At 39.8% G+C, this 25,323-nt stretch overlaps 5 protein-coding genes across 5 annotated transcripts; 3 read left to right on the top strand and 2 right to left on the bottom strand.

Annotated features, from left to right (window-relative positions):
- The first annotated feature begins 255 nt into the window (after positions 1 to 255).
- On the top strand, positions 256 to 3,770 carry LOC116022846 (DNA-3-methyladenine glycosylase 1). Its single transcript, XM_031263731.1, has 2 exons — positions 256 to 1,386; positions 3,341 to 3,770. Exons 1-2 carry the CDS (start codon positions 389 to 391, stop codon positions 3,360 to 3,362), a joined length of 1,020 nt encoding a protein of 339 aa, XP_031119591.1. The 5' UTR covers positions 256 to 388; the 3' UTR covers positions 3,363 to 3,770.
- A 1,574-nt stretch (positions 3,771 to 5,344) lies between these two features.
- On the bottom strand, positions 5,345 to 7,191 carry LOC116023092 (protein RADIALIS-like 1). The gene is made up of 2 exons (XM_031264059.1): positions 6,812 to 7,191; positions 5,345 to 5,589 (listed from the first exon to the last, which is right to left on the bottom strand). The coding sequence occupies exons 1-2, from the start codon at positions 7,051 to 7,053 to the stop codon at positions 5,562 to 5,564; spliced, it is 270 nt and encodes an 89-aa protein (XP_031119919.1). The 5' UTR covers positions 7,054 to 7,191; the 3' UTR covers positions 5,345 to 5,561.
- Positions 7,192 to 18,411: 11,220 nt separating this feature from the next.
- On the top strand, positions 18,412 to 21,696 carry LOC116022405 (protein NUCLEAR FUSION DEFECTIVE 5, mitochondrial). The gene is made up of 2 exons (XM_031263134.1): positions 18,412 to 19,721; positions 20,354 to 21,696. Exons 1-2 carry the CDS (start codon positions 18,606 to 18,608, stop codon positions 21,350 to 21,352), a joined length of 2,115 nt encoding a protein of 704 aa, XP_031118994.1. The 5' UTR covers positions 18,412 to 18,605; the 3' UTR covers positions 21,353 to 21,696.
- Positions 21,694 to 23,284, bottom strand: LOC116022408 (CBS domain-containing protein CBSX3, mitochondrial). The gene is made up of 6 exons (XM_031263138.1): positions 23,001 to 23,284; positions 22,666 to 22,927; positions 22,502 to 22,583; positions 22,293 to 22,366; positions 22,149 to 22,209; positions 21,694 to 22,022 (listed from the first exon to the last, which is right to left on the bottom strand). Exons 2-6 carry the CDS (start codon positions 22,918 to 22,920, stop codon positions 21,880 to 21,882), a joined length of 615 nt encoding a protein of 204 aa, XP_031118998.1. The 5' UTR covers positions 22,921 to 22,927; positions 23,001 to 23,284; the 3' UTR covers positions 21,694 to 21,879.
- A 192-nt stretch (positions 23,285 to 23,476) lies between these two features.
- On the top strand, positions 23,477 to 25,299 carry LOC116022406 (flocculation protein FLO11). The gene has a single exon (XM_031263136.1). The coding sequence runs from the start codon at positions 23,506 to 23,508 to the stop codon at positions 25,156 to 25,158; it is 1,653 nt and encodes a 550-aa protein (XP_031118996.1). The 5' UTR covers positions 23,477 to 23,505; the 3' UTR covers positions 25,159 to 25,299.
- Positions 25,300 to 25,323: the final 24 nt, after the last annotated feature.

The following is a 25,323-nucleotide window of genomic DNA, read 5'->3' as shown; positions in this document are numbered from 1 at the left end:
GATGTCTCGTAGGCCTGCGATGTATCTGGGTTTTAGTGGTATCGGGTAAAAAATGATGGTAAATCGGCCCATCTTGTCCTGATAGATTAAGGCCCACTGTTATTGTATAATTGAAAAATTGGGCGTGGCAAAGAGGCCCATAATTGCCGTATAATTGTCTCCCCGGTATATATATTTTTTCACATTTACAGTAGGGTAAACTAAAACAGTAAAACTACTTATTTAATAATCGCAGTTTACAGTGTGAACCCGCACTCCGCCCCACCATTTCTTCCGCCACTCACTCAACCACCACCACGCCGCCGCAAACGGCTGCAGAATTGGGGGGTTTCCGGCAATTGGATGACCACTGGGGAGCTAACACTCAATTCCTTACTGAACATCAGCCATGGCAGAGGAATCTCACCCCAAAACCGAACCACAATATGAGCACATCAATGACGTCACTATCTCCGTCGCCGACACCGCCGCCGCCGCTGTTTCTCCGGCTTCCATTACCGACGCACCGCCGCAAAAAGCGTCACCGGTAACTAAGCTCCCTTCCAGGCCCCGCAAAATCCGGAAGCTCTCCCCTTCCGGCGCCGCTGCTACCGCGGCGGCGGCGGCGCAGAGCTCCGATCTAGTGCCTAGAATAGTCGCGCGGTCGCTCTCCTGCCACGGCGAGCTGGAGGCCGCCATTAGCTACCTCCGATCATCGGACCCTAGACTCGCCCCGCTTATTGACCTCCACGCGCCCCCATCTCTCGAGCCCTTCCTGCCCCCATTCCTAGCCCTAACCAAAAACATTCTCTTCCAGCAACTCGCGTTCAAAGCCGGAACCTCAATCTACACTCGCTTCATCTCCCTATGCGGCGGAGAATCGAACGTCCTCCCCGACGTCGTTTTCAGCTTAACCCCTCAACAGCTCCGCCAAATCGGCATCTCGGCTCGCAAGGCCAGCTATCTACACGATCTAGCTCGGAAATACCAGACCGCGATTTTATCGGACAAGTCCATTATAGAAATGGACGACAAATCCTTGTTCACAATGCTCACAATGGTCAATGGGATCGGATCCTGGTCAGTCCACATGTTCATGATCTTCTCCCTGCACAGACCGGACGTTTTGCCGATTCACGATCTCGGGATAAGGAAAGGCGTGCAGATGCTAAACGAGCTAGAGGATTTGCCCAGGCCGTCGCAGATGGATCAGTTGTGTGAAAAATGGCGGCCGTATAGGTCAGTGGCGGCATGGTACATTTGGAGATTTGTGGAGGCCAAGAACACAAATTCAAACACCAATGTTGTGGTAACGGATTTGGATGCCAGTTTGCAGCAGCAACAGCAAGAACAGCATCAACTTCATCAGCAGTTCTTGGATCCTATGAATGGGATCATGAATCTGGGGTATTTTTTTCCAGTCCCTTCTAGTTTTGAATGAACCTTACTTTGATGCCAACTACATCATCAGCAATTCTTGGGCCATTTCTCTTGGTAGTTTCCATTTTCTTCTTGTATTACATAATTGGAGGTTAGTGATAGAATTAGGCCCATCCGCCTTCTTTGCTATACTTGCTCAGTTGTTTGTGCTTAAATTTTCTAATGGAAGATACTAAAGCTGTTGCCTTTTTATTACAAAAATTGAATATAATGCTAGATGTTTACACACTCGCTTGGCTTCTAGATTTTAAACTGGGCAGTCCTTGAGTTTTATATGAAGACTTAAAGTCCCGATCTCTCTGTAAGTTCCAATCCGGGAGACGGGGATTGCTGTGTTAACCTTGGTGGGTTTTGTTGCCAATTTGGGTTAAATAAGATTCTACTAAAAATGAATCAATTACCTTGTAGTTTCAATGGAATTCCTAACATGGAGAGGATCTTTATGCAATCCTCATATTTCAACGTCTTTGTGCTGGAAATTAGCTAGAAGATCTTATAGGGCATTATTAAATATTTAGATGCCAAAATCTTGTTTCCAAGCTTGCTTGTTCTTTTTTAGGTTGTGTTTGGATAATTCTTCTGTGGTAATCAATCTGCGAGCCTGGGTACTTTGTTTAATTGGGGTAGAATTTTGTTGTTATTGGATCTAAATAGATTGTGCTTGGACTTCTGCTGGAAGCCTAGTAATCAATTGGTTTAGTGTTTTAGAATTTTTTTAAAATTGTTTAGAGACTTCTTTCTTTGTTAAATCTGTGGCTCTTCTTTCTTTCTTTGAACACCTTTTGCAACAAACTTTCACAAACTTGTAAAAGTAGTTTCGTTTTCTTTTAGAAGCTAGGAGTAGCAAGTATTTTTAAGTGTTTTGAGTAAAGAGTGCACAAGTACATCAGAACCTTTGAGTTAGTTCTCCAGTAGTTGCAAGGCCTCATGTTGTTGCTTGAAATTATACGCATTAGAAATGTTCCTTTGTATGGTGGGGTGTTCTGCAAAGGACCAAGCATAGTGTACACTCTGATCAAAAGCGGAATAAGAGAGATGAACAGGAATATTACATTGTGTTACTCTCTCTGCAGTCCAATGAAAGTACAACCGAGAGTTTGAGTATTCTTTATAATTTAGACATTAGCTTGAGACCCGTTGAAACACAGACTTAACAAAGGAAACTACTTCTCCTTCCGTGTCCATAACTGGTAAGACCAAGTAACATACTTAACTGTCCTTTTTCTTCTTTCTATGGTTTTTTTTTGTATTGTTTTCTCCTCTCTGAAACAATTATTCACTAAAACACTGCCAACCAGAATCTTATAGCAGTATAGCACTCTGCACCAGAGAAGGAAAACATTGTTAAGCTGAAGTTTATAGTACCTCCAGACTAGAGAATGTCAAACATTGATGAGTGCCCCTTATCTTAACATTCAATGGTGGCTGCTATGGCTGATTTGCAATTCGTAACAACTAACAACCATAGATGTTATATTTGCAGCTACAGTTGGATGTTAAGCTGGGAGACACACATCTCATGTGTATGAGGGTTTAGATATAGATACACACTTATTTATATCCATACTATAATGAAGTTAGCCATTAGAGAATCTCTCTGAATATGTGCTGAGGGGATTGGCGCAGATAGCCTGCCTTAGTTATATGAATTGGCCAATCCCCGTAAAAAATTGAGAGAATATTATGTATCAAATAATAAAATAGCAAGAACATAAACTTAACCTTTACTTCAATGTATCTGTCAGCTTTGGCAGATCCATGTGTCATCACAGTCAGCATCACATTCCTGGTGGCTTCTTCCCTTCCCTGCACGCCCCTTGATGCTATTTTATATGATCTCTGTTCAGGCTTTCCACTTCCTGTTACATTACACAGCATGCTGCTATTGTTTTACCAATCTTGCAGTGTGTTTTGACTACAGGGCATGTGCTTGGGGACAGTGACTGAAATCCCGGTGTAGCTTTTTATATCGTCTTCTACCCCCATGGACCCTGTAAATCTCGCCATGGAACGTTGATCCTTCGAAAGCAGAGAGTTCTGGAGAATTAAGGTGGTGAAGCCGTGAACGAAACTTCCATTTTTGTCAGGTGAAGAAGCTCAAGTATCTGGACTCTCTCCACCCTGTTGTAACTCCATTGTTTTCTTCTTTCCTTTCTGCTAAAATTAATTTTTTTCAATGTATGAATGCTGTTGTTCCCTGCATCATATTCACACCTTTACTTGCAGAGTTGCATGGTTTAGTACAGTGGATTTACAGGAAGAGCTGTTTCCACCTTTTGCTTTGTAATATTCTTTTTTATCTTTAATGTCATTGCGAATGGTATAATTTTGTCAAACATATTGCATTATTACGTTCGGTACCATTTATACTTTATGGTTATGGTAGGTGTTATCAAGCTAATTTTAAACTCACCCACTCAAATCGAATCCTAACATAAAAAAATGTTGATTTGACTCAATGTAATGAAATTTGATTGGAAATTCGAATATATATATATATATATAGAGAGAGAGAGGGGGATGGTTCACATGTGAAGCTTCTCCCGTGAAAAACAGGGTGAGATGTGCTTCCTAACATGGATGCAAATGATCAAGTGTTGCACTTTAAACTTGGAAGTGTTTTTTTTTTTTAAAACCATAATGCTACTGCACTTGATTAATCCACACATTTCATCTGGAAGAAGCTTTGCACCTGATCCGTTCTCTCTCTCTCTCTATATTATATATATATATATATATATATATATATATATATATATATATATATATATATATATATATAAATAAGTAAGTTAATATTCAAGTGGATTCACCTGTTCTCGAGAGTCTCATGAGACCCTTCGTGAGTGCGCACAAGCTACTATATGAATGCACATATGGTAGCTTGAAAAAATTAATTTCAGTTTTACACTGGCCGACTTCATTTTAAATTTTAATTCATCCGGCGATCCTGATCTATTTTCAAATTGCTATAATTCAAATATCCATATATCACGTTTCCACAAACCTTAAGAACCTTTTCCTTTATGTTCGGCGGAAATCACACGTTAGACTCTATTTCACTAACTAGATATCCGTGTTATGATACAATATAAGTCCAAGTTTTGGAAAAAAAAAAAATGGATGGGATTGGATCCCGTTGAATCTAAACAATCTTATTGTTTTGAACATGAAGAAATAAATAAGCCATTGCAATTGCGAAAAAATAGGATAGATCATATTAAATTTAAAAAATACAATGAATCATCACTAATTTTACTATACAAAATTTGCAACTCTCATATTTTTTTAAATACTAAACGAGAGTAAAAGTTGTGAGTTGGGAGTAGTATTTTTGTATTTTTAATTCCAAACTGGGGAGTTTTACACACTGCTTATAGCATGGCTGCATGGGGATGCATTTATTTCCTGCTGCTGCATTTCCAATTTTTTTACGGGGAATCCGAGTTTCCGGCGATCCGGTTCGCCGCCGATAACTAACGGACTGTAATTCTCCCGTTCTGCTGTCGAGGATCACTCCGTAATACGAGTATTGTTTTCCTAGATTTCTCCCCAATTTTCTCTTGTCGATTCTAGGTTTTTCAGTGTATCGATATTCTCTGCTCCCATGGATGCAGATGGCTGGATGAACACAAGGTAATTAAATGCAAGGCTCATGGCTGCACATTTTTTAATCCTGCATTAGTCATCATTTCCTTTCATTTTTTATCCTTTTTGGCTAAATTATTGCTTCAATAGTTTCTGCATTTAGTCAGTTAATATTCATTCTCAATGTAACTGAGTAATACACCGAGTATAAGTACGAATGCTATCTGTAATTAGATTCTATGCTTTTAGGTTACGAAACTGGTGTTAGAATTCATAAATCACGCAGATTTTAATCCTGTGTGCGTCAAATGTTGCTTTAGGGCAGTGTAACTAACAATTCAATGAAAAACACAGTATATTAGACACTTAAGGGCAGCGAACAACAAGAAAATAAGCAGAAACAACTGAACAATTGCTGTATTACATGTGAAAATAGCGGTAAGAAGTTGGTGAGATCAAGTAGATATAGGCGTATAGATGTTGAATTCATACGCCCCTGGTTCTGCAGTTTTTCTTTTTACACATCTTCTCGCTTAAGTTGTCGCATGTGAGCTTTACTGAAGCCTCAGATTCCTCAGAAGCCTGTTGGCAAAAGAAAGAAAAGCACTTGGTCTTAGTAGTTTAAAAAGAGTCTTGTTTGATTGTAGAATACTACTCTGTAAGTCGGTATTAATGTGCAGACTTGGCCCACCAAAGTAGAGATGAGCATTTTGTCTACTTATCTTCTTCGAGACAACCAATATAGAAAGAGTAGACAGCATATTCACAAGTTATCTACTTAGCTTGAAATCTCCTTAAAAGCAGGTCAAAGTTTGAATGCTAGTGTCTCCTTAGCTTAAAAAGGGCGACAAGTCAATCAATTCATTAATCTACTCCTAACCAAAGGTGAAAATCATAGGTGGCTATTACGTGTAGATGTCTAAATGGTCATTCATCACGAAAAGCACAATTGACTTTTAAAAAAAGAACACTGGCCATAAACCTGAGGATTCTGTGAGAATTCCTGTATAGAAGTGCCAATGCTGCTAAAATATTATATTTATTCATTCACTCATTTTTTCATATAATTTATCCCAGAGTTAAGTTTCTTGTCTAGAGTCTTGGAATTGCTGAAGGGTTATCAATGAATTTGTGTGGAGTATTAAGAATATAATATTACTGAATCATGTGAGAGGCAGGAAGATTAACTAAATAACCTTATTTTTGCCTAGTGGTTGTCTGACACACATTAAATAACCTTATTTTTGTCAAGTGATTGTCTGACTCTTAAGATTAAGATATAGGGAACTTTGCATGTGATCTAAAAGAACAAGGATTAGATTTCATGTGGTTACTGGTTACTTAAGGAACTCAATTAGATTAATATACAACTTGATTAAACATGAAAACTAAGTACATATGTGCAGTGAAGCTTTCCAGTTTGGTCTTAAAAAAGTATGGAGATTATCTATATAGTAAAGGGCTAAAACTGACTACTTTAGCTGGCCACAACTTATGCTACTAAAAATAGAACCTTGCAAGACTATTCTAGAAATGGAGAGTTTGAATATTTAGAATGGATGCATTTGTAGTTGTTCCACTGATGCCAGTTGATTCATATTAATTGATTGATTGGATGTAGATAGTGTTTCTACAAGCCTAAAATAATATCCAATTTTATCTTTTAGTTTCACTGATATAATGAAATGATTAGCCATAATATCCTATATGAATCTCTTAGTTTCACAGATATGATAAAATGCTTAAACAAAATGCATGATGACCTTAATGCTGTAATGCAAGCAGCAGAGATTTATTACACTACCTCTGTTCGTTAGCATATCCTCTGCCGTTGCTTTCAGCAGCCCTGTAATTTGGCAATGGCACTTGATCATTTTCTATCTGCATTATATCCTTGACAAGAAGTTCATAATGCCTCCTTACTTCTTCTGCCGATTTCCCTCCTACCATTCTTGCAATATTATACCAGCGATCGGGAGTCTCCCGGTCATATATGGCTAAAGCCTCTTCAAACTTCTTGTTTTGTCTTGCTGTCCAGGAGGCCATTAGCGATTAGAATTTGAGCGTATATGAAGTATTGAGGTGAGCAAAGGCAAGTGTAGAATGCAGAAAGCTGCCTTTAGTCGAGAGAAAAGGACTGAAGGCAAGGGGATGGTATGGGAATGAGAGTTCAATGCTAGCTCCTTATATGCTGGCAGAGAAGGTGTTGGAGTGGGGCAAGTTGCAATAATATTTTAATTTTTTTTAAGGAGGGTACACAGTTGCGATTCTACACTTCCAAGAACCACAATACGAAGTAAGGCTAAGAGGAAATTGAGGTGGAGGCAGAATAACTTAAAAGTATCAGACGTCCAACTTTTCATAATTAATTCTGTGATAAAGTCCTTTTTTTGTCTTTTATAATATCACAAGCAAGTGGATCAATTAGGGAATTTACCCAGCTGGTGAGGATTAGATCCATATTCCAATTCTACTGGCTAAAACAGTTGTGCATGCATGCCTTATGAGTGAAATTGTCCATAGGAAAATACATCCAGATATTCTGCTATCTTTTGATAGGAGAATGCAGTTTTATTGGTTAGGTCTAATAGAAACCCCCTTGTTTGTTATTGATGCAATAAATCTGGCATGTCAAAATTCAAACTATTCACTTTCTTAATGGCTTTTAATGATCGCCTTTATCATGCTGAAATATGCTTAACTAAGAACAAGAAGTTGAAATTTTTTCTTGTAGTGTAAACATGCTTTTGAATAGTTTACTAACTCTGCAGATTTACAATATAATGGAATGGCAATTTTCTTCTTGGATTTGAAATTTATAACATTGTCCTTTTTTTATTTTTATTTTTTGGGGTAATTCTTACCAATTGTTTGCTGAGAGATAAATATGATTTTCTCCCCAAACTAAATGTTCTGCAGGACTATGTGAGGTAATATTGAACATGATTTATGAATAATCAGTGAGTTGCCACCATATTCTGTGTTTAGAATATGTCAAATTAGATCCTTTTTCAGCAAGAACTTTATGCTCTTAGTGTAATTTGCTTACAATGGAATTGATGGTTCATTGTGCCAATATATGGATTCACTAAAACATCACCTTTTTGAGCTAATTGAATTGTCATACTACCCCATCCTACTGATTCCATTTCCCTATTTAGAAAGTTGATCTCAATTGGTCCCCTAAAAGGAAATTAAATTCATTCAAAAAACTTCACTCTTTATAAAATATCTTAGATCCTCCGGGGGCGTTTGGTTCACGGAATGCGAGATTAGTAATAAGATTACCTCTTGAAAGGTAATGTGAGATTTTGTGACATCTCCTCTGAGACATTTTCCCTTAATTTTTTTGCTTGAAAAGAGAGAGTAAGCCTTAACTTATATCCCCTTTAGTTTAGAAGCCAAGGTCCAACAGCAACCATCTTGACAACTACCTAAAGGAAATGAAACTTTCTCAAAATCTATTTAGGATGTTCTCTTTTAGGCAACTTGCAATCGAATAATGTGTTCCGTCTCAGCTAAAAGTTTAAACTATTAGCGAGACCAAATTGAAGGATGTGTTCTGTCTCAACTAAAGGCTTATGTTGATAGTGTGAGACTAATATGATCAACACTTTCTTTGTGCTTGGCTGTGAGATACTGCCAACATGGAGCTGGAGGACCCTTCTCATAGGTAATATTCAAGTAAAAATGCAGTTAGAATCTATGTTGTCATAAAGTAAGCCTTTGATATTTAGAATCCTTGTTATCCCAAATTCCATATAAAGGTTCATTGCCCACTTTCTCACCTAGAAACACTCTTTTGTTTCTCTGATGAGGTCCTACCTTATTTCCTATGATTGGAAGAAAAACATTGCATATAACCAAAGATGGTGATGTTCTTAAGATCAGGCGGCTTATGATGAGCTCCTACCTTATTCCCTTTCATATGCCAGTAAAAGCTAGCTTGAGAAGTACACTAAGGAGGGAATCTATGAATAAAGCTATGCCAATTTGTGATAGGTTCTTTCTAGTGGTTGAATCAACATGGAAAAAAGAATACGCCGGAGGGATCTTTTCTTGATGAAATGTTCCAAAAGATAAGGAGATAGACCCATGAGTGCTACAGCGAAATCTTGATTCTTGACATATGCTTACTAGATTGGACGGCAATGGTATAAGAGATAGGAGAACAGATTAGCCTTCTTTTCTTGACTAATCTGAATGTGTTTTCACTTTCCAGAGTCAAATATATGTTTTCTTGCTTGCTTGCATTTTCTTAGGCGAATTGGAATAATTTTCTCCTGTTCTATCCTCACTTATTTACACTGGAATTTTAGCAAGGCCTTTTACTTTTTTTGGGTATCTTGCTGAATATAACTGAGTTTTCAAGTTGACTCATCATTTTGATTGCAGTGGATCCATGAAATACTATTGGATTATGAAGACATCCAGAATAAGCTGCTTTGCAAGGAAATGTCTTGATGCCAAAACATTTGAAGCAACACTACTGGCTTGAACCTCAGGCAAGTTCATTCCTCTTTTTTTTTTTTGGATGACGTGGGAAACCCACAACCACTACCTAGTATGTGCACTAGGTAAACCCTATGACTGAGAGGTATTGACAAGAATTAAACTCGTGACTTTTTGGTATAAGAATCATGCTCTACTCCTTTAGTCATCCCATTCGGGGCAAGTTAAGTTCATTCATGAATAGATGAACTAGGCACGAGTGTACAATAGAAATTAGGAAGTCTTGAGTCTTCACTTTTATACATTTTTTAATGGACCCCGGCTTATTTCTTTAATGATATAACATCATAATACACCTTCCGCTCATAGTTTGACATTTCATTCATTAGTTACCCAAATTGATTGATCTCTTAACCAACTTTTTATCTTGTTTACATTTTCTTTTGGTATTAAAATGTTAACCAATCAATAAGAATATATACAAATTAAATGTCAAATTATAAACGAATAATAAACAACGTGACGTAGTTTTTTTGTTCCATTTATATTAATTCAGCAATGGGAATATTGTTTACTATTATAGATGATCTAGCATCTATGGGATAATTTGTTGGTTTTTTCATAGGATTTAATTTGTATTGCCAAAAAAGATTGATAGAAATGTCATTTCATGAGAATGTAAAATTTACCAAGAAAGTTCAAAAATTGACAATTGGATATGGAGACAAAGATATACATGAAATCCTAAGCCACAGGAGTGGCAACCTATATTATCAGAGCATCTATTCTACATTTCTAGATTTCGATCTACACTTTATAAAAGTAAGATTTGTCTCTTGTAGTCTTAATTTTTTTACTTAACATATTTTTAGACCACAACTTTTCTTGCATAATATTGGTCTGAAGAGTATAAGAATAAAACACAAATATATACGGAGTAGTTGCAAAAATTATGCTCTCAGATACGAATTCCCATTCTAATGGTGACGTTAAGGTGCCATGGGTATAGAAGAAGTTACGATAGTTGAAATATTTTAAGATTTTACAGATTTTTAAGTTACGAATTCCACTTTGCCAACTCCATTTGTGGTGGTCAGAAATGCCAACAACCACGGGTCATCACTGTCAGTTTAATCGTCAAAAAATTTCAACAACCTTTCTAGGTGGTCAGTATTACCACAGAGGATTTTTGTATATGAGAAGTGATTGAAAAAGTTACTTCTATAAACGAATTCTTAAATTTCAACTACTTTTCACTAATAAAGCATAATTCTTAAATTCTATGCAAGTTGCACTTTTCTTTTTCTTTCTCCTCCTCCTCCTCTTAACTTTTTAATACAAAAATTATGTTTTACCTGCTCACCAGTCACCAACACCTTATTGACGTAACTTTTTAATACAAAAATTATGTTTTACCTACTCACCAACACCTTATTGAAAAAAAGTGTTTTTTTTTTATTTTTTCAGAGAGAGAGTTCAGAATGGAAAGAGGCCAAAAGTCTCCCTTTCCTAATCCAAGGTGTTGTTTTATAATGGCCCTGTTTGGTAAATGGTTGTTGGCTGATTGGGTTGGCTGTTTGGATTAGAAAGTATGATTTGTTGATAATATTAGCTGATTGTAGAAAGTTGTTTGATAAATTGGCTGTTAGCTGATAGCTATTTAGTATAATTTCTTTTCTCAAAAAGCTAATTGAAAAGGCTGCTTTGAGTAGCCTTTTGAATTTTAACATTTTGGAGTATCAAAAAGCTTATTAACCAAACAACTAATAGTGGTCAAATAAGCCAAAATTGGCTGATAGGCTGATTATTTACCAAACAAGGCCAATATGTTAAGATGTGGGGTACATACATGGCCTAAAAATGGACGGTACATGATAGAATGGTAGTTCACCGTTGCCATTAAACTTAACCTTATTTGTTGTTGACACCGTGTAACCTTATTTGTTGTTGACACCGTGTAACCGTGTTAGGTTGAGTTATTGGGCTAACCATCTCATGTGTTTACTCCTAACTTAGCCAATTTCTCTTATTCTTTTTCGTGCTTGAAATGTTTCATGTCCGGATAATCTATATGAACTAACCTTGTTATTTCTTACATGAGATTTGTTGGATGGGTCCTGATACAGCTAATCTGATCGTATTAAGTATTTAGTTTCATGTGTCGAGTAACTTGTTCTGTTATACATGCTAAACTCTATGTGGTTGGTGAATTCCGATATGATGTCTAATGAGATTTCTTTCAAAAGGTCCCCATTAAGTACATTTAATGCGCTATATATAGGGAGGTGAAGGGAAAACACATGCAGGGCCTCTGTTATGTTTGCCACTACTACTCTCTTTATGTCAAGTGTCCTTAAAGAGGCTGGCCATCAAGATGCTAATGATGTGATGGGTCTCCCTACTTGGTTTGTAATTGTAAGGCAATTCTCTTTCAATGCGAACCTGTTTAGCAACCCGAGTAGGTGTATTCGGGAGATAAACGATTGCCTCATTGAGAGAGATCGGGGTAAAGTTGGTCATAATTTATTGTAGGTCTTCGAGTAAAATCTCTTAAATTGATGACGTATTTCCCTATCAGGCCCAAAAGGTCAAGGTATATCTCCAATATTTATTACAGGGTATTACTTATTTTTTAAATTAATTTGTTGTAAAGGTTAGCTTATTCAATAAAAATAAATATTAAAAAAAAAAACCTTATAGATAATGGTAATGAACGATAGGGTGATTTTAATAGAGAAAAATCATGTTTTATAGTTTAAAAAAAAAAAAGTCATGTAAGATTTGTATACTAGAATCACTATTTTATATTCATCATTAACATGTACGAAGTATTTATTAAAGTATTTGATTATTATGTACATTCTTTTACGTAAAAGAATTGACTAAATTATACGGAGTAGTAACTAATGAATACAAGACTATGCAACTAATCTATTTATACTATTAATAAAAACAATATCCTCAGTTTTAACTTCCCGCCCAAAACAGACCTATAATATTATGGTTTGCGTAATATAGTAAAATATGGTAATACAATTCCTATCCCTAATACAATTGTAAATTAAAATAGAATTCTTAATAAAATATATTCTTCCCTACGTTCCTATTTGTAATACAATTCTAGACTAGAATTACTAATGGTAATAATTGTTAGTGTGGTTATTATTATTATTATTATTTACTCTATAGTCTTGTATTTGTGGTTGTAACTTAGTCTATGTTAATAGACCTGTAGAATAGGAGAGGTTAGTATCCTACTCAAATAGGACTCTTACTTTGTGTAATCTGTTGTTGAATGAACTGATTCTACTCTAATCTGGTATCAGCTAGCGTTAGGTTAGGGACCTTAATTATTTTTCCGATCAACTTACCGTTTCTCATCCCGGTTTTCCGATGGCCGCCAATCCCGATCGCTCGATCACCGCCGTCAACCCAGCCCCTCCCGCCGCTGCACCTGCAAATCCTCCCAATCCTCTCACCCAAGCTCATCACTTCGTCTCCCTAAAACTAACAAATCACAGTTATCTATTCTGGCGAACCCAACTAATACCGTTTCTCCGGGGACAAAATCTACTCGGCTACATCGACGGCGGCATCCCCTGTCCTTCCCCGACGATCCCCGCTCCGGCGGCTAAGGGTTCCTCCGTTACCCCGGCTACACCTCCGGCGGCCAATCCAGCATACCACGCGTGGGTTCAGCAGGATCAGTCGCTACTATCGATGCTCATCTCATCACTCTCCGACGAGGTTATGCACCTCGCCGTTGGCCGGACCACCGCCAAGGAGGTGTGGGACTCCGTCACGTCGGCTCTCGCTTCATCCTCCCGCGCACGGTGCCTGAGCCTTCTCGGGCAGTTCCAAACGTTGAGGCAAGGCAATGCAACGCCGGCGGATTACCTCGGTCACGCATAGATGCTGGTAGAGGCGCTCTCCCTCGCCGGCCGCCACCTTTCACAGGATGAGCAGATCCTATATGTGCTTCGAGGTCTTCGCCCGGAGTACCGTTCGGTTGCAAGCTCGCTCACCGTCACGGGCACGGAGGTAACCTTGCCTCAACTCGCCGACATGCTGCAGGCCCAGGAATTCATCCAGGCTGATGACCACGTTCCGACGGGCAATTTGCCGATCGACGGCTCTGCTTCTGCCTCTACGCAGGCCGCGGTCGACATGGCGGTGGCGGCCAGTTTCACGGAGGTGGCCGAAATCCGACGAACAGTAGAGGTCGGGGCAACCGTGGTCGAGGCGGCAACGGTCGCGGGCGAGGTGGCGGACCGCGATGCCAGATCTGTCGCTCTCACGGTCACTCGGCGTTGAACTGTTTCCGCAAGTATGATGACCGGCCGGCGGGTCACGCTAACGTCGCTCTCTCCGGCGAAGGTGATACCCCTGCTGCTGCCGATGCCTGGATCCCCGATACTGGAGCTTCCGCGCACGCGACTCCAGCCGCGGATATGATGCAGCAGTCCGACACCTATAACGGCGACGATGTGTTGCGCGTGGGTAACGGCACAGGTTTGGAGATTTCCCGTGTTGGCCATGCGACTATCCCTTCCGCGTCTAAGTCTTTAAAATTGTCACAGATACTACATGTTCCAAATTTGTGTTTACCGTTATTGTCTGTTCATAAATTTACTACTGACAATAACGTTTTCTTTGAATTTCACAAAAATCTGTTTTATGTGAAGGATTCCAATTCCCGGGCAATTATGCTTAAAGGTTCGGTCAACGGGGGTTTGTACAAGCTACTTATCCCGCGAGTTCATTCAGCGTTTGTCACCTCTCGGGCGTCGTCAGTCGTTTGGCACCAACGGCTAGGTCATCCTCACAGTCGTGTCCTCCAGAAAGTTCTGAAGTCTGTTCCGGTCACAACAAATAACACTAGTGCTGCAAAATTGTGTTCGGCGTGTCAACTCGGCAAGTCCTCACGTTTCTCGTTAGATAGGGTAGTTAGCACTAGTGAAAATGTATTAGACTTAGTGTATACGGACATATGGGGTCCGTCTCCTTTGATTTCTCATTCAGGTTGTCGTTATTTCGTTCTGTTTGTGGACGATTTTTCGCGTTTTACTTGGTTTTATCCGCTTCGGTTAAAATCTGATATTTATAAAACGTTTGATTTATTCCGGGTAATGGTAGAACGACGGTTTTTGCGTTCTATCAAAGCCATACAATCTGATTTAGGGGGTGAATACCGACGCCTGCATAAGGTTTTTGAGTCATTAGGTATCATTCACAGGCAATCATGTGCCTATACACACGAACAAAACGGTCGTGTTGAGCGCCGGAATAGGCACATTGTCGAAACCGGTCTGGCCCTACTGGCTGAAAGCTCAACACCTCAACAATATTGGGATTATGCCTTTGAGTCTGCAACGTACCTAATTAATTGTCTTCCTTCCTCTGCAATTAATTTCGACAGTCCATATTACCGGTTACATAAATCCTCACCACCATACACTTTCTTTCGAGTCTTTGGGTGCAGATGTTACCCATATCTCCGGCCTTACAATCAGCATAAAATAGAGTATCGGTCTACTCCCTGTGTCTTCCTAGGTTACCCGGTTTCCTTTAGGGGATATCGTTGCATGGACCTCACTACCGGGAAAATCTTTATCTGTCGGCATGTCCGTTTTGATGAATATATTTTTCCCTTTGCCTCATTACAGGTTGAGTCTGAACAAATCACTCCGGCTTTACCATGGGGTGTTAGCCCCGTACACGTGGGTTCTCAGCCAGTCTCCACGGCTATTCCACTTGCTCATGAACCACCTGCGTTACCAATCGAGGCACCGCAGGAATCAACTGAGCAACACTCAACTGCATCACAAACTCCACCTCGGGCTAAAACTCAACACAACACTCATGTCGTGCGTACTCGTTGCAAAACGCAAGGCACTGATGAGCAATTCTATGCACTGACGACGAGCCTTGACCCAACTTGCTATTCCCAGGCTGTGGGACATCCGCAATGGCGCGACGCGATGGATCAGGAATTCAACGCCTTACTACATAACAACACATGGTTACTAGTACCGGCTACACCCCAGATGAATATTATTGGTTGCAAGTGGGTATTCCGCACCAAACGCAAAGCGGATGGTACCATTGAGCGTCACAAAGCTCGTCTAGTCGCAAAGGGGTTTAATCAGGTTGGGGGTGAAGACTTCTTCGACACCTTTAGCCCGGTGGTCAAACCGACTACAGTCCGGATTCTCTTTTCACTAGCAGTTTCGAACAATTGGACCATGAGGCAGCTAGACGTCCATAATGCCTTCCTTAATGGACACCTATCTGAAACAGTCTACATGAAACAACCACCGGGGTATGAGGATCCAGCTCATCCTGAGCATGTCTGTCACCTACAGCGCTTTCTTTATGGCCTCAAGCAGGCTCCACGCCCCTGGTTTAAGCGCTTACATGATTTCTTGACTACTACAGGGTTTAACTCTTCGAAAACTGATGTGTCATTATTTTACTACACTATTGGAGATTCAAAGGTCTTTTTGCTAGTGTACGTTGATGATATCATCATGATGGGTAATGACACTACTCTGATTTCCACATTGCTACACCGACTGTCAACCACTTTCAAGATTAGAGATCTGGGCACTCCGAGTTTCTTTCTTGGTATTGAGACTGTTTCGGTCGCCGAGGGTTTTATGCTGTCTCAGCGACGCTACATAAAGGATATCCTCATACGTGCAGGTATGGCTGACTGCAAGCCACTATCTACTCCGACAGCTATCACACAGTCCACTACGCCGTCTTCTGACTTGTTTGATAATCCCACTCAGTATCGACGTCTCGTTGGGGCCCTTCAGTATTTAACTATTACGCGTCCTGATCTATCATATGCAGTTAACCGTCTTTGTCAGTTCATGCACTCTCCCACAGTTGATCACTGGGGTCTGTTAAAACGGGTTCTGCGTTATGTTAAAGGCACTCAAGATTATGCTCTGCGTATTTCTGCATCGGCTTCTTCCAAGATACATGCTTACTCCGACTCTGATTGGGCCGGCTGTCCAGTTGATAGAAAATCCACCAGTGGCTATGTGGTATTCTTTGGCGACAATCTTGTTTCCTGGCTCTCACGGAAACAACGTACTGTGGCGCGGTCTTCTACAGAGGCCGAATACAAAGGCCTAGCTGATGTCTCGGCTGAGGTAACCTGGGTTGTGTCGCTACTTCGTGAGCTCGGACTCCACTCCGGGAAACCTGCGACTTTATGGTGTGATAATCTAGGTGCAACCTATCTAGCAGCCAACCCGGTGTTCCATGCTCGCACAAAACACGACGAAATCGACTATCATTTTGTTCGGGACAAAGTTGCGTCTGGTGACTTCATTGTCAGCTTTGTGTCTACAAAGGATCAACTTGCGGATATCTTCACCAAACCATTACCGGGACCGAGGTTTCAGGCTTTACGAGGCAAGCTCCATGTTGCTGCGCTACCACCTAGAGCTTGAGGGGGTGTGTTAGTGTGGTTATTATTATTATTATTATTATTTACTCTATAGTCTTGTATTTGTGGTTGTAACTTAGTCTATGTTAATAGTCCTGTAGAATAGGAGAGGTTAGTATCCTACTCAAATAGGACTCTTACTTTGTGTAATCTGTTGTTGAATGAACTGATTCTACTCTAATCATAATTCAGTATATATATTTCTACGCAATGCAATCTATACTATTAATAAAAACAATATCCTCAGTTTTAACTTTCCCGACCAAAACAGACCTATAATATTTTGGTGTGCGTAATATTGTAAAATATAGTAATACAATTCCTATCCCTAATACAATTGTAAATTAAAATAGAATTCCTAATAAAATATATTCTAGAATTACAATAATTCAGTATTTATATTAATACAATTACCAATTTTCTGAACGACAAGCCTTTTTAAGTTCATTTTGGGATTTCATTTGCACCCCCTTGCGCGCGAGAGATAGCCTCTATGCTATACAATTCAATAAGCCTTAGAAAAACTCTTGTATAAGTAGTGGTGCAAACCACTTCTCAAACCAATGTGGGACAAAAGTTACTTGAAAGGTTTTTCTCTATATTTTTCTAACTCAAATGGGTCAACTTTGAGAGCCAATTTCTCATTCACCCATTATCAGTTTTGAGCGTACAATATATCAATCTTTTCGTCTAACTACGAAGAACACGAATCCACTTTTACCCGACCCAAATCGAAAGTGGACCCCACATATATTTGTACCATAATATTGCCAGTAAAATGTCATTTTATGCTAATTTTTTTCCAACAGTTATTTGTCTAGAGAATATCAACGTGTTGAAGGAAGAAGATGATATATAGTGAAGGGCAATATCATCTTCACTATATATCATCTTTTTCCTCCAACACAACGCTCTACGGCCAATCAACAATTACTCAACTGATTATCCCAAGTAAATAAATTAATGAATATGATGCAATAATGTAAATTATCTACCTATTGCATTTATACACTTATTTTAGAACACTGAATTTTTGTGATATTTGTTACATGCAAGGAAGACTCATACTATAATTGCATTTATACACTTATTAATACTCATATTCGATGTTATAATTTATATAATTGTATATCGATTCAAATATTTCTTAAAATATTATAACAAATTTATTCCGTACAACGCACGGGTGAAAATACTAGTAATATTAAAGTGAGTTAACGTGGAAAAGCCCGCTAAACTTACAACTTGGCAACGCTACCCACCATTTAGGTGGACTTATAATATACCAACCCGCCAATCTCCCCACAGTTAGTGGGCTTTGGCAAGCTAGCTCCCAACACTAACCAAAAAAAAGAAAAAAAAAAAGAGCCTAGTTAAAAGCAATATTAATACAAAAAAAATAAAGTAAATAAAGAGCCAAATAATATTAAATAAAAAAAATGGGCTTACAAAGAATATGGACCACTGAAAGAAATATATGGACCTTCAATCTAAACAGTTGGGGTTTTAGTAAAGAAGAGAAGCCAATGATTTTTTATTTTAGTTTTATTTTATTTTTATTTTTTTTTACGTATTCTTCTCTCCCTTCCGTTTTCCAGTAGATTAGGGTTTAGAAGTTTTTAACCAGTAACACTCTAAACCCTACAATTCTGAGCTCCGATCTAATCCCTTGCGAGAAACGAGAATGAATCTGAAGCATTTCATCACCAGAAGATCAATCAACTGCGTTAGGAAGCTCAATAACACTAGAATTTTATCTCAACAAACGTATTTTCACCGAAATTATAGAACGATTCCCTCCTCCATTTCCTCTCTACTTTCTTCAAACCCTGATCTTCATGGCATTCTCCTTGCCAATGTGCCGAAATACCGAAAACCGTTTTCGGATTTTGGTTCTAGATTCATACATACTGCCCAGGAAACTGTTGTGATGGATTCCGAAACTGGATCACAGGATGATGACGATGATTCCACTACGAATGAGTTTCTATCGAGATTTGTTTGGATAATGCGGAAGAAGCTGAATGAAGCTTATCCTGGCGACGATAAGAATACGATTGATGCGATGCTTTTGTCCATTGTTAAGAAAGTCGCTTCTGAGATTGAAAAAAGTGGAGCTGAGCAGACCCTAGGGGAGGGAACTGATACATCTCCGCAGGATTTTAGTCCGGATTTGTGGAGAACGGTTTGGGAGGTGAGTAATTCAGTGTTGGATGATATGCAGAAAGCTACAAGGAAGGAGAAACTGAAGGGGTTTCTTCAGTCAGAGGAAGTGAAGGAAATGTACAGGTTTGCCGGCGAAATTGGCATTCGTGGTGAGATGCTTAGGGAGCTTAGGTTCAAGTGGGCAAGGGAAAAGATGGAGGAGAGTGAATTTTATGGGAGCTTGGAGAAGTTAAGGGAACAAAATGCCATGTCTGGAACACTAGAAGAATCGAAAACTGCAGAAACGAAGAGTGTTAGAGAAGATGGTGATGTGGGCAAGGTCGAGCCCGAGGTTACACTCCCAAAGAGGCATGGGAAGATTAAGTACAAAATTTATGGGCTTGATTTATCTAGCCCGGAGTGGGCTGATGTAGCTGATAAAATTCATGAGGCAGAATCCATTATTTCTCCCCAAGAACTGAAGCCTATATCTGGGAAGTGCAAACTTGTTACTGAAAAGATTCTTTCATTGCCTGAGCATAGTGACCCTGCTCCTCTCTTAGCTGAATGGGTTGAGTTGCTCCAACCTAGTAGGGTCGATTGGATAAGTCTGCTTGATAAGATAAAGGAACAGAATGCTCATTTATACTTCAAGGTATGTTCCCACACAGACTCTATAGCATTTATTCAGTTAAAGCTTCATCATTTTCCTGTTATTTTGCTCAAAGATTGTATATTTTAAATGTTCCCTCATTTAGTATTCTTATCACATTTCAAATTGGCTGCTTCTAGTGTCTGAGTTACCGGTTGAACCCTTATATACACACACACACATATATATATATAGACTCATGATCAAATGAGTCCACCCCTATCCCATGAATCCGTGTGGACAGATCTGAGTCATTGAATATGTGGACAGATCTGAGTCATTGAATGCTTGAGATCAATGGCTTAGATTTCACTAACCCTGCAATCAGTTGCAGAGTTGGGCAAAATCTAAGCCATTGAGCTCAAGCATTCAATGGCCTAGATCTGTCCACATGGGCTCATGGAAGGGGTGGACTTACGTGAACAATGGCCTATATATATATATAATTCTGAGTGATGGGCATTCTGCATTTATGCAATTTATAAGATGACATTTTAGGTGCAAAAGTTATGGGATTTGGTTGGTTGGGTTCTATGCATTTTAATTTCCCTTTCTTTGATGGCTTGCATTTTGAATGTCTTTAATGGTCTTTTGCCTTTGTTTGTTTATGTGTCTTTTTTCAATTGATTTTTAAGATTGCAGAACATGTTCTTGATGAAGAGTCCTTCCAAACAAACATAAGCGACTACTCTAAACTCATTTATGCACATGCCAAAGAGAACCAATTTGAAGATGCTGAGAGAATTCTGAAAAAGATGAATGATAAAGGCTTAGTACCTGATATTGCTACATCAATTACTGTAGTTCAAATGTACGGCAAATCAGGGAATGCTGATCAAGCGCAAGTGGCATTTGAAAATTTGATAAAACAAGGGTTCCGACCAAATGCAAAGATGTACACCGCTATGATAATGGCCTATGTAAATGCAGGCGAACCAAAGAAGGCTGAGCCGTTGATCAGAAATATGGAGGCCAGAGATATCAAACCCACACAAGAGATGTATATGGCTTTGCTGACGTCATATGCTCAGCGTGGTGACACTCATGGAGCTGAAAGGATATCCAATATGATGCAGTTTGCCGGTTATCAGCCAAGTTTAGAGTCCCATACACTGCTCATTGAAGCATATGCGAAAACTGGCCACGCGGATAATGCTAGGCATACTTTCGATTACCTGATGAAGCTTGGAAACGAGCCAGATGACAGATGTACAGCTAGCATGATAGCAGCATATGAGAAGAAGAATAATTTGGATAAAGCTTTGAAACTTCTGCTTGAACTCGAGGAGCGTGGTTTTAAGCCAGGTGTTGCTACTTACTCGGTTATTGTGGATTGGTTGAGTAAGTTGCAGCTAATTGACGAAGCTGAACAAGTCGTAGATAAGATAGCTGAGCTTGGTGAGACTCCGCCTTTCAAAGTTAATGTTAGTCTTTGTGCAATGTATGCAAGTGCGGGGGCTGAGAAGAAGGCTCTTCAAGCTCTCAGTGTTGTGGAGGCTAAAAAGGAGCAGTTGGGAGCCGAGGACTTTGATAGGGTCATAAATGGACTCGAAGCTGGTGGATTTAAGCAAGAAGCTGCACGGATTTGCAAACTGAAGGAAGCTCAGGGATTTGCAAATTCTGCATTTCGTTAGGGTAGCATTTTGAGCCACGGCTTTTTGAAGACGTCTGTAAAATTGTTTTGATTATTCACTAGTTATGTATCAGGCAAGGTTGTTTACTTCTGGGGCTCTTCTCCGGATAGTGTTCTTTGAACAGATCCATGCCGGTGCATCTAAGTTTACTATTATACACCAACAATGTAAGCCCTTTCTGCTGCCCTAGGAACATCAAATGCCAGCTGCATACCTCGAGGGCAGCAAGTACAGGAAATTCATAACATGTTCAAGATTCGTATTTGGCTGACCTTGTCATGGACAGTCAATGCCTTGCTTGACTTGAAATTTGCCTCTTTAATGCTAAATTATTGCTCATCTTATTGAATCATCTTGCCAATTCAATTTCTTTTCATGTTTTCTAGTACTGGATATTAAATCTGTCTTTTACACATAATATCCTCATATGCAAGAATATAGCTCGAATTACAATTCTCCATTTATTTGGCTATTTGCTTTGTGCTTCAGGCAAGCTGTAGTATACGGTGTCTTAGATGTGTACTGCATCAATAGTAATTTCCCCTGATGAATTCATTTAGTTGCTTAACTTCTCCTCTCTGCTGCTCCACTACTGCTCGGACAATATCCACAACTGAGACCACACCCACAATCTTTCTGTCTATCACCGGAACATGCCTTATTTGGTTCTCTATAAATATAAAGCATGAAATGTTGTTAGTTTAATTTTTTTTGGATAGAGGAAAGATCTGCTACTTTTCATTTTCCCTTTTCCTGCACTTGCATACTAATTTGTCCATCAGCCTGCTACAATTACCTGTCATGATCTGCATAGCTTGTAGAATGTTTGTGTCGGATGCAACTGTTATCAACTTGCTCTGTTGCAGGAGAGGACGGTTAGGAGAAAAATGAAGATGAATAATACGTGAATAAGATAGCATTCATACTGTGAAGCAACAACCTGGTCAGTCATGATATCTCCAACTCTTGTGTATTTGGATGCTCTATCTTGCACAATCACCTTCCTGAGATAATCTGTTCCCCTCATAAGTTCATATATAGCTTCATCAGGTCAGGTTTATTGCAATGCTTAGTTTTGTTTGTTTTGGCTCATTTTTTGCAGGGTAAGTTCTTGAAAAGGAAAAGAAAAACTAGCCGCAGAGATCATACCCCTTTCTGTAATGATTCCTGCTATCTGGTGATGGTCTCCGGGCTTCAGAACCACCAAGGACCCAATGTTGTTTTGAGCCATCTTCATATTTGTTAGAATTATAGTATTAATTTTCAACTACAGAAGGATTAGTAAGAAACTATAGTTTGAGTTTGGAACATACTTGTTTTACAGCATCATACACCGTGTCATCCATTTTACAGCAAAGCCATGAACCCGCTTTCTCTCCTCCTTTGGTCATCAATACATCTGATACCGTCGTGTTCTCCAGTCCCTTGAGCTGCGTTCTTGGAGATTCCATCACCACTATGTCCTTTGATCCCTTGAACTGCCCTGCATTTCTTGCCTGTGATTGCCCTAGAACCGCAAGCCTTAGCTTTTCACGACATGATCTCACTGCTTGCAGAAGGCCTTGCATGGTGGCTCTATATTGATAAAAGATGGTAAATGTGATTATTATTTAGTTATACTTGACAGTAACAGGAAATGAAAACGTACCTAATCAAGAACAAATCTGGGGTTACGAAAGTGATCTGTGGTGAATGAGTGAATCTGATGATGATTATCTGTACTTAATGATGGTAGAAACCCAAAAGAGAGAACTTTCCTTTCTTGATTACTTGCCTAAAACGTGGCTTTTCTTTTTGTTCTTTGCTTGCATTACTGGGCTAGGAAAAGAAATTCCTCTTGGCTCTGCTTTGCTTTCCTTTCCTGAGAAGGCATTTAGTCACCTGGAAAAAAGAGAAGGAAACATATGAAGATGCTAAACATGTCGGCTAGGGAAATCTGTTTGCAGAATCCGATGAATTTCTGGGTAGTAGTTGTCCCCAAGAAAGGCAAGGAAGCTGTAAGTTTTGACCGTGAAATGGAAAACTTCAGACTCTGGCTCTTCCGAGGGATCAAATGGAAACCCATTTATACACAATGTTTTGCAGTCATTGCATTACCAGGACAACATAATACAACACCAAAACCTTCATACTCCTTTCTTTGACAAACTGAAATGGCAGAGCAAAGATCATCGTTTCGTTTTCGTCTTCCTTGGACCACCTCCCGATCAGCTCGGGGCTCCACTACCACCGTTCAAAGCGAAGCCGCTTCCCAGGCAGCGGCTGGAAGTCCTGCTCCGCCGCCTGAAAACCAGAACTCTAGCCAGTCTGCCACGGCTCCTACAGCCGGAGCTGCTCAAAGGCCGCCATTTAGGCCTGCAGGGATAGCTCCAGTGCAAGGATCCTCTTCCCCCACTCAGGCGTCTAAAGGTGAGCCTAAACCCTCCTCACCATCTCGTTCAGCTCCTCAATCACGGCCAACAACTCCATCATCGTCCCCAAGCCGCAAGCCCCCTCAGTCTCCATCGCGTTTGGCATCTCGTGCTGCAGAGGAGACATCTTCAACCTCTCCATCAGAGACAACTGCTAAAATGCAACCAACACCAGAGGAAATTGCTCCTCAGCCATCATCACCATCCAAGAAACTAGTGGACCAATCTCTGCTACCTTCGAAGCCTGATAATGAAAGCCAAGCACCTTCAAAAACCGAGCAACAACCTGCAGAACTTCAACCCAAGAAAGAGACCGCATCAGAAGATACTAGTAAAGAAGCAAAAATTCAGCAACCTGAGATGACAATACAGCCTTCCAAAGAATCAGAAAAAACGACTCCTGCAACTGACATCACAGAAGGTCTAGAGGCCCCCGAGCCTTCACAAAAGTCGGATATTACAACCAACAATCAAGAATCTAAACCTTCTGTGGACTCAAATCTCGAGGAAGCTAAGGAAGTCATACAAGAGACTGGAGGGAAAGATCATGATGAAGCTAAGCAGGAGGTTAAGGAGATACAGACAACAAAAGAGCAGCCAGCAGTTGCAGTTCAACCAGTGGATAAGCAAGAGCAATTTAGCATGGAGCAGACAGTGAAGACCTCAAATTCTAATGGACAACAAACCAAAACAATAGTCACTGGTTCGCATCAAAAACTTGGAATGTCCAAAGAACAACCCCCTCCTCTGCACAAAGATATCAAAGATAGCAATATCTCAAAGTTAGTTCAACAGACAGATATCGGAGGTAATAAGCAATCCGTGGAAGAGAGGCCGGTTAATGTGATAACCCTTGCAGGTGATAACAGAGGGGCATCTTTGCAATTTGGCTTCGGCTCATCTAATAATGAGAAGCCAGTCCACATCCACAGAAGCTATAAATCAAATCCTGATGAAAGTATTGAGGCAATCACCGATGCAGAGGGAAGTTCCGGGGGAAGAAAATTAGAAGACCAAAAAGCCATCAGAAATCAGGAAGTGAAAGCATGTGTGAACTGCAACATACAGGGCAGCAACAACTCAATTCTGTTAAACAGTTCTGTCACAGAAAGAAATCCTGGCGTGAATCTGGAAATGCCCCATCTTCCAGCAGAACCTGTAAAATCATATGACAAAAAAGGGTCCATTGAAATTCGCAAGGCTGAATCCAACGCCACCCATGCCCAGAAACTTACATATGAGCCTACAATTAGAAGGAGATGTCTCAAAGGCCTTTTCTTGGAATCAAGTGATTCTGACCTGGATAACCCTGAAAAGCCTCGGCTCCATGGTTGTCGTGCTTACTGCAAGGAGAAGCCTATAGAAAACAAGGAAGATATTAAGTTGTCCAGATAGATTATGGTTCAAAGTCTATCATGTGTGGAATTATCAAATTTCAGCTAGTTACCAAGAGGCTCAACACGAATTGTAATAAGGATGTCTTTAATCCATGTATCATGTATGTATTATGCTAATGGCATATCGCAGTTTCTGAGAGCTTGTTATGTAGAATATAAAGAA

The sequence above is a fragment of the Ipomoea triloba genome, chromosome 6 (assembly GCF_003576645.1).
Source record: "Ipomoea triloba cultivar NCNSP0323 chromosome 6, ASM357664v1".
Lineage (NCBI taxonomy): Eukaryota > Viridiplantae > Streptophyta > Magnoliopsida > Solanales > Convolvulaceae > Ipomoea > Ipomoea triloba.
The sequence above is the reverse complement of the archived record's forward strand: the minus strand, read 5'-3'. Positions and strand labels throughout refer to the sequence as shown.